Source organism: Mixophyes fleayi, chromosome 7 (genome assembly GCF_038048845.1).
Source record: "Mixophyes fleayi isolate aMixFle1 chromosome 7, aMixFle1.hap1, whole genome shotgun sequence".
Taxonomy (NCBI): Eukaryota; Metazoa; Chordata; class Amphibia; order Anura; family Limnodynastidae; genus Mixophyes; species Mixophyes fleayi.
Genome location: NC_134408.1, coordinates 5,970,528 through 5,983,132, shown reverse-complemented (window position 1 = coordinate 5,983,132; position 12,605 = coordinate 5,970,528). Strand labels below are relative to the sequence as shown.

The window sequence follows — 12,605 nt, the reverse complement described above, 5'->3', positions numbered from 1 at the left end:
GGGTGCAAATTAATTTTTATTTTGCACATAAGTTAAGTACTGACTGTTTTTTCATGTAGCTCAATTTCTGGGCATTAGCATAGATACGGTATGAAAACTGTCATAGTAATAACAATGCATCTGACTCTATGTGTTTTGAAGATGATGGGCCTTATTCATTATGGAAAGTAAAGCAAATGTAAAGGAGAAACTTGCAGCTTTGCATTGGGGGGAGGTAAATTTATAATGTGATGGAAGATTTATAGTTGGTGTAAGACATGTCCTAGATCAACATTACATTTTAGCTTTCAAGTATTTATGTGGTACATGAAAAATAACCAGTATTTAACTTATGTGCAAAAAAATAAACTATTTTGCAGCCCTTGCATTGTAACATGGATTGTCCTGGATAAAATGTAATCCTTTTATTGCTTTACTTTCCATAAGGAATCAAGCCCAATGTTTTTATGTCATGATGTTACAATTTCATCTAATTTTCTTATAATATACAGTAAGGTGCTGCATTATCTCATCTATTAATGTTTCAGTATCAAACATTGATGAATTCTTCAGGATGTGTGCAAACCTTGAGGTTCTGAGATAATCTCTCTATTCAGCAAATTGTAACAACTTCTTTGATGAATGGCTGTAATATGTTTTTAAACACAGTAAAGTCAATTAATTTAGCATTGCAAGATAATTATTATGTCTGTTCCTCAGAACATGTAAATAGCTGGTGATTATCATTGTATCTTGCAGGGAGACTCTGGAGGCCCCCTGGTCTGTAATATTCAGGACGTCTGGTATCAAGCTGGCATTGTGAGCTGGGGTGATGACTGCGCCTTGGCCAACCGGCCCGGAGTTTATACAGATGTTCCCGATTACTATAACTGGATCGGCTCCTATGGAGCAATGAGGAGTGTTCCGTCCTCAGTATCTGTTTTCACTGCATCAGTGATTCTCCTAGTGACATGTTTACTACTGCACAGCTGATCCATGATGATTATTATTATTATTACCATTAACATATTAATGACACTTTATCATTGGCAGCAAACACAGAAATAAAACAATTATTGTTGTTGGAAAGGTTAATAGCTCATATTTTGAAAAATTGGGTTTGAAGTGGGAAGAGGACATCCAAGGTCATATGGGCCTTTAACATGGACCAACATAGATGGTGAGAGATTTGTAGATAATACCAGTGGGTTCATCTGCATAGACAGGATGAAAAACTCCGAAGGTTGGGAATTGAAGAGGAATATAGATAATGAATAGCAAATAACCCAGAATTAGCCTTGTCCAATAGATTGTAAGCTTGCGGGCAGGGTTTTCTTACCTCTCCAGCTGTATGTATTACCCAGTATTGTTTTATTACTGCACTTTTTCCCAATTGTAAAGCACTATTGAATTTGCTGGCACTATATAGAGAAAAGATGATGATAAATTAATAATGATGGCATTTCAACTGATAGAAAAAGTGAAGGTGGCCAAAGACTTAGACAGTGTAATTCTTTGATTTTAATCTGTCTGATGAGTGGATAGAGCACTGATAAAGGTTAAACTCATAGAATACAGAGATTATTCTGCTGGGATCTTAATGATTGGTGCCATGTCATGATCACATCCATGGTCTGAAGTATTAAAGATCTCAATTGTCCTGCTCAGGCACCTGGCACGGAAGTTGTACCCAACAGTCCAGAGAAAATTATGTTCTTAAGTTACTAAACAAGTCTACCTCTAACTGTAACATGTATAACCTTCAGCTTGATCTAAACCACCCATATCAGACCCAGTATTGGGACTCATCAGGGACATTTGAAAGTCATGGACTGTTCCCAAATATTATGAAACAGCCTTATAATAACCTTAAACTGACAATCTCTGGAATCCCTAGAACAGGCCATCGGATCACTTGACCTTAATAACTCAGGGAGCTTCCTTCACTTCATACTATGATTTTCTCTCTTGTACATTAACTTTTTGACCATTTGGGAGATAACCTTCAATAAAAAATGTATTATGAATAAATGGATGTATTTCTGAAAGAGGGGATAAAAGTAACTTGTTTTTAGATTTTGAGAAAGTGCATAGTCAGCAGTAATCACAATTTGGTATTGTCTACTTGTCCGGTGAGCCCTGAAACCACTGCAGTAGCGTCTTATTAAAAAATAAATACTTAAATTGTCAAGCCTTCCACATACGGCGCCACAGGTCTCTCATTCAGTGATTTGCACAGATCAAAATCTCACCAAGAGAACGGATCGCTAGAAATGAATACACGTATCAACAGGTGACTGACGGAACTATAAAATAGAGTCACAGACACCACAATTCATCCACCTTGAAAAAGACTTTCTATGTTGAAACGCGTCAGAAATGAAAGAGGTGTCACTACTCTGACCAGAATTTACATCTTGGATTTGGTGTAATCATCTAGCATCCATTCACCCCAGCGATGATGCAAGAACCTTTGTTTGCCACTTGATTATTTCCATACTCTGGTATAAGTATTCTAAACAACTGTTATTAGATTTTTGACATGTTCGCGTATGCTGTTTATTGTGAGTGCGTTATATTAATATAACTATATATAATATATATATATATATATATATATATACACACACTATATATTAGTATGAATAATAAAATTCCCCTTTTAAGAACATAATACACCAGATTCTTTTTCTTTCCACTTTTTTCCTTATGAATACGTATAAAAAAGTTGTGTTCCATATGAAGTTCTTTACATCAAATAGACTTAAGATCTATGAGTAAGGCCTGATTACATTCTGCTTCTGGTGAGGCGGATACCATTGCGGAGCCATATCTCACTTTCTGGAGTATAAAGTTGAAGATCATTTACATATGGACTTTATTTTATTGATTTATTTATTACACATATGAATATATTTTTTTCCAAGATGGTATTACACTATTTCAATGCATAATTTTTTACATGTCTTCACTGATTTTTAAATGTGAAATAATAAAATAAGAAGAAATAAGACACATCAAGATTGATAAATTAAGTGTTTATTTTTTAATAAGGTGCTACTACACTGGTGTCGGGGGAGTCACCAGAAGTGCTTAAATCACTTTTTTTTTGTTATATGTTTTTCTCACAACTGGTGTATAGTTGTTCAAGGGGAAATTAAGCTGCATTTGGCTATAGGGCACTGGGGAATTTCAAACACTATTCATTTACTAGTATGTATAACTGGACTCTAACATCTCACTGTGATTTGTGCTCCATCCTGCAAGTGCTTTGATATCAAATTTACCTTACTTAAGCCCCTTTTTTTATATACTGATCTATGTGCGTGTGATATAAAACAAAACGCAATGTTCGGACCAGAAAGGATTGCTATGAGCACATGTAATCTACTGAAACATGTAGTCTTAGCATGACTTGTAACTATGTCTCACAATGCACCGAAACACCAGGAAATCCATTACAGGGAACCTGTTAGACTAGAAACATTTGTCTTTGCTGATCAAATAAAAGTTCTATATAAACATAAAATGTGGGTAAAAAGTGCAAGGCAATAGCTTTCCTTAATTACAGTCATATTTTAAATGTTTAAACCGATCCACAATCAAATATGGAATGCTGTCACCCTTCATCTCAGTACTATGTAAGCAATACAATCTGCCCAGTATCAGATATATAGCAACAAGTTAGTATCATCATCATCATATATATAGCGCCACTAATTCCGAAGCACCGTACAGAGAACTCACTCACATCAGTCTCTGCCCAATTGTAGCTTACAGTCTAAATTCCCTAACATACAGAGAGAGAGAGAGAGAGACTAGGGTCAATTTGATAGCAGCCAATTAACCTACTAGTATGTTTTTGGAGTGTGGGAAGAAACCAGAGCACTTGGAGGAAACCCACGCAAACACGGTGAGAACATACAAACTCCACACAGATAAGGCCATGGTCGGGAATCGAACTCATGATCACAGCGCTGTGAGGCAGAAGAGAAGTGTGTGTGTATGTGTGTGTGTTTATCTGTGTGTGTGTGTGTTTCTGCGTGTCTGTGCGTGTCTGCACATGTGTGCGCGTGTGTGTATAACTGATTTGATGCAAATGTTACATTTTTATGTATAGTTTAGCTCTGCCTCTAACTTTTCCTGTTGATAGAGGAGGCAATCACCACCCCTCCCTTCCCCAAGTTGTAACTCTCGCTACTATAGCAGTTAGGATTCATCTATGTGCACTATAGGACTGGAAATGGGATGTATCTTTAGACAACATATGATTGCAATGGGATTTGTCTATAAGCAATGGTGATTATCACTGTGTAACATATGGCTGCCCATGGGGTTATCTGTGTCCAATTGTAAAGCTCTACAAAAAGTGCTGGTAATAAATAAATACATACATAAATTATTTCCTAATAATAAGAATCTGTCTGCCAATGGAGATATTATCACTACAATATCATCGTCATCATCATTTATTTATATAGCGCCAGCAAATTCCGTAGCGCTTTACAATTGGGAACAAACATTGATAAGACAATACTGGGTAATACATACAGACAGAGAGGTAAGAGAACCCTGCTCGCAAGCTTACAATCTATAGGACAATGGGAGTTAGAAACACAAGGGCATGTGCTACATCATATTGCACAAAGGACCAGCTAGAACGCAAAGGTAATAGCATTGAGTGTGCTGTGTGATCAGTCACACAGCAATGTTGGTCAGAGGGTTGTTTTCTTGTGTTAGCTGTGTAGAGGGTGGTAATAGGGTAATCTAGGGAAATTAAGATGGTGGTTGAGGAATATCATAACCTTGTCTGAAGAGGTGGGTTTTCAGTGAACGCTTGAAGACTAGAGGAAAGTCTTACTGTGCGAGGGTGGGAATTCTACAAAGTGGGTGCAGCCCAAAAAATGTCCTGTAACCGAGAGTGGGAGGATGTGATGAGAGTGGAAGAGAGAGTGTATATTACTGAATTTCATATTCCTAGATCCTAGAAATATATCTGTGAAAGCATGTCCTTACTGCCTAGGATACCTCAATAGGGAATGTAGACTACCTCTATAGGGGACGCCCCTATATATTTGCAAAAAATGTAGTGGGGAAGTGGGGTGTCTGTGTACAGCTTGCAATGAGTGACTGGGTAAGTCGGGATGGAAACTGACGTTTAGAAATGGTGGCCGGACAGAAGGGTACGTGGGGAGTCATGGTGGAGACTAATAATAACTATGGTTAGTTTAATGATTCATTACTCATCAGCTAATGCATGTATGTGAATGTGTGGTGTGTTGATCCGGTGTCTGCATGGGTCGAGGTGATCTTTTTGGTTAGGGGTGTGTGTGGGGTAGAGGCTCAGGGAAAATGGTGTGTAAAGTAATGCTTCACTTTGGACATAATTTTATAATATGTAACTGTAATATAAAAACTATATATAAAATTAAAAAAGAAGATAAAGAAAATAGCATAAAAATACATATAATAGTAAAAGAGAGTTGAAAGCTTGGGGAAAAATCCATACAATGAACTGGTCAAAATGTAGTTAGAAGTTCTGATAGCCTAATTTACTTAATTGTGTGGAATGAGGTCACATCTAGTAATTAACAACACCCATATATAGAAACTTATTTTCTGACTATAGCTACCATTTCTTTCCAATGAATTAGTCTCTGGTAACAGGCAACACTGTCGAACACTGTAATTTACTTATGTTCCACTTGTTGGCGATGATGAGTCAAGTTGCTATGTAGATTTCATGTTCTTCACGGCAATGTTCAAGATCTTGGGGTCAAGTTAGTTTAGATTATTAAAGCCATAATGCATTTATAATGTTCCCAGCTAAGAATTTGTTAAGCAGTGGAAGTTTTTATTCAGATGGGAATAAAATGGTTATTTCAATAACAATGCCCCAGTAGTCTTACTTTTATACAGAACACTTCCAATCTATACCATATGCATCTCATTTATTCGCTAAACACACAGCGATGTCCAAATACTGATCTATGTGCCTGTGAAATAAAACAAAACTCAATGTTTGGACCAGAAAGGATTGCTATGAGCACATCAATATAGGATTAGGGAAATTTTGTGTTATAAACCATGCGGTTTAGAGTTGCAAAAACCTCTAAAAAGGAAAAGTTGAGGCGCTGCTCATAGTAACCAGATTCTAGCCATCATTTATCTAGTACAGTCTATAAAATGTACTAGATAAATGATAGAAATAATTAAAAATAACATCTAAATCGGAGGTGTCCAAACTCACTCCTCATTGGCTATCAGCAGTTCATGTTTTCAAGATCTCTTTACTGATACACAGATGAGTTAACCTATTTGCCTGGGTCAGTAATTATCTCACCTGTTTCTACAGACAGAAATCCTGAAAACATGACCTGTTGGTAGCCCACGAGGACTGAGTTTGGACACCTCTGATCTAAATCTTTGAAATATGTATTTTATAACCCAATTTTCCCTATTTGTTCCCATATAATGGACTTGTAAATAAAAGATAGTTATTCCAATAGACTATGAAAGAAAAGTCTTTTTATCCAAGAAAAAAGCAACAACGTTATAACATTTATTTTAGTCTTGGTATTGACTTAGTCATGATCTGGTGGCTGGTTATGGTATCACAGTAGAGAGATTAGAATAACTTTCTCCAAGCAAACACATGACTTAATTAGCACAAATGAGCATACAAACCGCTAAAGAATGGGCAGCACAAAGTAAGCTGCAAGCAGTGGAATGTGACTTGATTTCTAAAAAGGCAATTATCTCTAGTCTATTTTTGAGAACACTTTTGGGACAGATGTTCGCTCTCTGACAAAACATTCCCCTGACTGAGACTTCTCAGCATTTGTACTGTTACAGCCTGAAATTAATACAGAATTATAAGTCATAGCCAGTGTTAGTGATCTGCCTCTGGGATTATTTTGGACTCTGTTAGGTTACCCTGCAGTACCTGTGGAACAACAGAGGTGCCGCTGTTTTGTCTTTTCCCACTAACAGAGGTTAACTGGCACAGCTAGTTAATTGCCCATACCTGATGGCCTCACATATATGCCTGCTTCTCCCAGTCTTCCCTGCTGGTCACTGATGTTCCTGATCCTGCTAATGTTTGTTTGTCCCTGGACTACCTGCCTTGATATTTGTTGTTTCCATAGAAATCCTTATTTTAGCCAGTTCCTGCTACTCACCTGTACCTTATCTCTTGGACACCTAGCTGATGTCTGTCTCATGCCTGGACACACACTAACTTATAATTCCTGAGGACTCCTGGATATTATTATCATCTGGCTTCAGCTAAATTACCTGTGGTATTTTCATTATCATTTGCCTGCTATTTTGTTATACCCGGAAGTCCATTGATTTATCAAGCCTGAGCTGGTCTCTCTTTATTTTACTATCTTTACTGTGTTTTCACCTTAATAAACAGATTAATGTTTGCATCACATTTCTGACTCTGAGTCTATAATTATAAGGAATTTGTTTTTGAACAGGATCAGAACAGCCAGTAAGAGAATTGTTTGCATAATCAATCTGCATTGCAAAATGGAGTCCAGCAGCCATTAATGTACAAGTATTATTCTGTTTTTTATGAAGTAGGTTTTGCAAAAGCTGAAATTGTTTATTTTTTTTCATGCTCCTTGGAATGTGCTTATGTAAGGCTGTACTGTCATGTACTAGTGATTATTTAAAAACATTTATAAGAGAATTAGTGTCTCTCTAATCCTCAGAGATAGGACCTGATTGTAACATTTTATGGTTAAGGCGGCTCATTCTTTGAATAGAAGTTCTCATAATTAATAGCTATCCAATCAGAGTAAATGTCAAGTTAAACACCGCTCTGCATAAGGGTGCCAAGATTATTCCTTATAAAACATATGTGCAAATGTATTATCCAAAGTAAAAGAGATACTAACTAACTGCGCTGCCCTGCTAAAGAAGAGGAAAGATGCTGCCAATATGGTAAGTGGAGGGAGAGTTCCCAAATTCATCCCAGTAACATGCAAACTGTCCAAAAATAACCAAAGGCGCAAAGTAACAGGAAAAAAGAGATGTCACTCAGTATGTAAAGAAAATAAGTGTATTAAGGTAACATCCCAAGAAATGTATCTCAAAAACTGATACATTGTATTAAAGTCATACATTTTATGTAGCAAAAAACAGAAAACATAGAATTGCTCTTCAAATGGACTTCATAAACATTTCTTAATAAAGTTGTACTCAAATTATACAATCAGAACCGAGAACAGAGCAAAATGACATGTAAAGCAGAGTATATTAATAGCAGGGATACACGCCACCTGGCAAAGACTTTTCTCATAAAGATAATCTCACTGATATCTTAGTCTCCTAACTCAATATAGTTCTAATAAAGTTCAATGTGTTCCATATGCAAAAGTCCTAACAAATGTAGACAATTCCTTTAGGTGAAGAATTAATAAGTTGATGAGAATCTGTCTAGAAGAAAACAATAATATTGGACCTTGTAAATAGCAAAGAAAATTTGTGCAGAAGAAAAGAATTAGAAAATAAAAGTGAAAGTAAAAATAGTATCCACATTTTTTTCCAGAAAAGCATTATCCAAATGTCTGTGTCTATAAATGTAGTGAGAAAAAGAAAAGGGAAAAGTCGCTCTCACCCAGAATATACTCTTTGTGTACCCAATCCACGTGAAGTGCGCTCCGTATCCCCAGTGGCTATGGTGTTGGTGGCACCATGATTCCACCGCTGGTCTAGTCCTTGGTGAGGTGCAACTAATGTAATAGCACCGCGTTTGCTCTGCAGTGTCAGCTGTAAACGCATTTCACCTGTCCTAATTGTGTGCTTTAGGGCTTCTTCGAGGAAAGGTTCAGTGTATAGATATTTATCCCAGAAAAGCTCTTTAAATAGCTGAATAGCCTTTAGGTAATGATTAGATAATGGAAACACCTGGTGGACAATGGTCATTAGGCAATTAATACTTAGTGATCTTTAATTACACCTGTGAGTAAAGGTGTAAAGAGAGGTTAGGGATTCATAACATGATTAGCACTATAGAAGACCTTTCAAATATACATGTCCTAAGCTGAAAGTTTCAAGTGAGATAAAGAAACAAAGGAAAAAGAAAAAAATGAAGCAAAAAGAATAGAAATGAAATGAAAAACAAAATGAAATAAAATAAAACAAAAAAAATGATATTTATAGAAATGTCATGAAAATAAAGATAACTAGATACTAAATAAACTTAAAAGGACAAAAAAATAGAGAAGGAGAACCCAAGTTCCGTCTGGAAACAGACGGAACTTGGGTTCTCTTTGACGGAGCACAGATTGACCAAGCGGAGTATTGGAAAAAGAACAGCGGGAAGGACGGAAACAGCAGGAGCATAGGGTTATCTAGGGTACGAACTGCGTCCATGTGAACCCAGCTGTGTTTGTCTGCTGATCCACATAATCTGCAAAAGTTGCTATAAGCATTATTTTTTTCCGTTTTTGGTGTGTTCTGTATTGATCATATTATTATTTATAGCGCCCTCTGGTATCTCTATCTTTTGTTATATCTGTATTTTTGATGAGGTTTAGCATTTATTTTACACAAGATCGCAAGATCTATCGTTTTTAACAGAGAGTAAGGATACCTAGATAGGGGAAGGTACAAAGGGCTTTTACTTCTGCAACAGGTGTATATAAAAGCAAACCATGACCAAACCGATTACAAACTACAAATCCAATAATACAGGAAGATCTGCAATATGAATGAAAGAATCTCTTGAGACACTGCTGGTGGGTGATCTATTTCTTCGAGTGCCCATGTGGGCATCAATATTGCGGACAAACAGTGAGAAACCTTAGTATAAGACTAGCAGAACATCCACATAATATTAAGAACCAACATGATAACTCCTTTTTGTTTTCCTTTATTTAGTGACTCTCCATATATATTGTTCCTACTATCCTTAATATTATTTTATCAGTGTTTCATTTCTCATTATAACCTATAAGCATCAAATTATCCTTATCTGTATTCTCCCTCCCAATTGTTCTATTCTGATTTATTTTTCACTTTCATTACTTTCTACTTTATACTTATTTGTTTAAATTTTCTTTTCTTTTTCCTTTATTTATTTTAGGTTTTGTTTGCCTTTCCTGTATATTTTGCACTGTTTTTCATTTAATTTGGTATAGAGTTATCTTTATTTTCATCACTTTTCTATAGTTTTACTTAAAAATAAAATGAAAAATAAAACTATTTGTTTCATTTTATTTTGCTTTTATATTGTTTGTTACATTATCTCAGGTAAACTTTAACTTTAGGATTTTTGTATTTCTTAGGTCTTCTAAAGCACTAAAGACTCTTTGAATCACTAGCATCTGTTCACACCTTTACTCACAGGTGTAATTAAAGATCACTAAGTACTACTTGCTTATCCACCAGCTGTTTCCATTATCCAATCATTCCCTTAAGGCTGAAGAAGCCACAATTAGGAAAGGTGAAACATGTAGGTATCAATATTCTAAAGGCATTAATCTCACAGAATTATCACCCACTTACCATGCAGAACCGATGGATATTCACCGCTATTCTCACACATAGGGACAAGTTTACAGCTGACACCACATCGCAAACGCTTGCTGCTCAGAATAACGGTGCTACTACAGTAGTTGCACCTCACCAAGGACTAGACTAGCTCCAGAATCTTGGCGCCAGCAACACCATAACCATTGGGGATATGGGGTGCACTCCACGTGGATTGTATACACAAAGGGCCTGAGTCATTAAGGAAAGTAAGGCAAACAAAGGAGTAAATGTTCCCCTGGGGCAAACCATGTTACAATGCAAGGGGTGCAAATTAGTTTATTATTTTGCACATAAGTTAAATGCTGGCTGCTTTTTCATCTAGCACACACATACTTGATAGCTTTATTTCTACACTGAAATTTAAAGTTGATCTAGGACGTGCCCTACCCCAACTATAAATCTGTCCCCACATTTTAAATTTACCTCCCTTCCAATGCAACATGGTTTTGCACACGTGCAAAGTTATTCCTTTTTTATGCTTTGCTCTCCTTAATGACTCAGTCCCAAAGAGTATAAGCGGGGTTAGTGCTGCTTTTTCCATTCCCTTCTTTCGCTACATTTATTGCTACAGTCATTTGGATAATGTTTTTCTAGACAAATTTGTGGATGCTATTTTTATTTTCATTTTTATTTTCCAATTCTATTTGCATGGTCAAAGATTAATGTTTAATTCTAAGCTGACTCTCATCAATTTATTAATTCTTCACCTAAGAGAACTGTCTACACTTTTATCTTTATGAGGAAAAGCCGTTACGCAGGTGGAGTGTGCTCTAGTGATATACTCTGTTTTACATGTTATTTTATTCTTTATTCCGTTCCATTTTTCTAAATGTGTACAACTTCATTAAGAAATGTTTATGTCCTCCATTTCAATAGCAATTTTGCATTTTCTGCTTTTATTAGATAAAGTGCATAACACTAATTCAATTTACCACTTTTTGTGATACTTTATTTCTTGCGATTTTAACTTCATACATTATTTTTTTATTTTCCATACTGAGTGACATATCTCCTTTCCTGTTACATTGCTACTATGATTTTTTTTGGGACAGTTTGCAAATGTATTATCATTACCTTCTGATATGATTACACTTTTTGCTCCATGTACACGAGAGCTAATAAACTTGACCCAGTTCTTCATCAAATTATCTGAAATTCCCATATTGTAAAAACACCCATGAGGTGGTTGCCCACTGTCATTTTCGGTTTTTTTATATTAAATGTTATCCAAATCCATCCACAGGAAGGCCCAGAACAGGCTCACTGGGTCAAAGTTCTGGCCAGCGTACACCAATGGGAAATCTGACCGGGACCACATCCTCCAAGTATGTCTTCTGGGATCCAATGTTACCAGTCTGTGAAGTTTTCATCCAAATTCATCCAATGGAAGGCTCAGAACAGGCTCCACAGGTTAAAGTTCTTCCCAGCTTACACCAACGGGAGATCTGACTGGGACCCAAAACCTCCTAAAACCTGGCCAGTATAAAACTCGACCACCTTGCGTTGTTTTCATCCCAATCGGTGCAGCGGTGTCCAAATGCTTAACCGGACAGACAAACAAACCAAAAACCATCCAGTGGAAGGCTCATAATAGGCTCCCAGCGTTCACCAACAGGAGTTCCAATTGGGACCAGAACCCTCCTGGTATGTCTTCTTAGATCCAATATTACCAGTCTGTGAAGCTTTTGTTTAAATCCATCCAGTGGAAGGTCCAGAACAGGCTCCCCAGGTCAAAGTTCTTCACAGCATACACCAATGGGAGTTCCGACTGGGAAACAAAACCTCCTAAAACTTGGGCAGGATCCAACTGGACCACCTTGCGTTGGTTTCATCCCAATCCATGCAGAGCTGTCCGAATTCATGACCAGAAAGACAAACATGTTGGTTAAAAGTTGTACAAACTAACAGTTTCATCATTTAGACGAAACCATAATCGTGTAATCTTTAAATATTATCCACCTATGTCTCTAAACACTCTTCTTATAAAGGTTTAATCAGCCTTTGCTGTTGGCTTCTATCCCTCAAAAGAGATTAATTTTTCTTTAAGAGTATGGACTTGTTTTATTTTATGTCTCATG

General features: G+C 36.6%; 1 protein-coding gene across 1 annotated transcript in view; it reads left to right on the top strand.

The window, feature by feature from the left end:
• LOC142098425 (transmembrane protease serine 9-like) overlaps positions 1-12,605 on the top strand; it is a 52,247-nt gene that overhangs the window by 19,634 nt on the left and 20,008 nt on the right. The window contains exon 5 of the mRNA XM_075181273.1: positions 739-970. Coding sequence (XP_075037374.1) covers positions 739-970 — 232 coding nt within the window. The remainder of the gene's footprint in view (positions 1-738; positions 971-12,605) is intronic.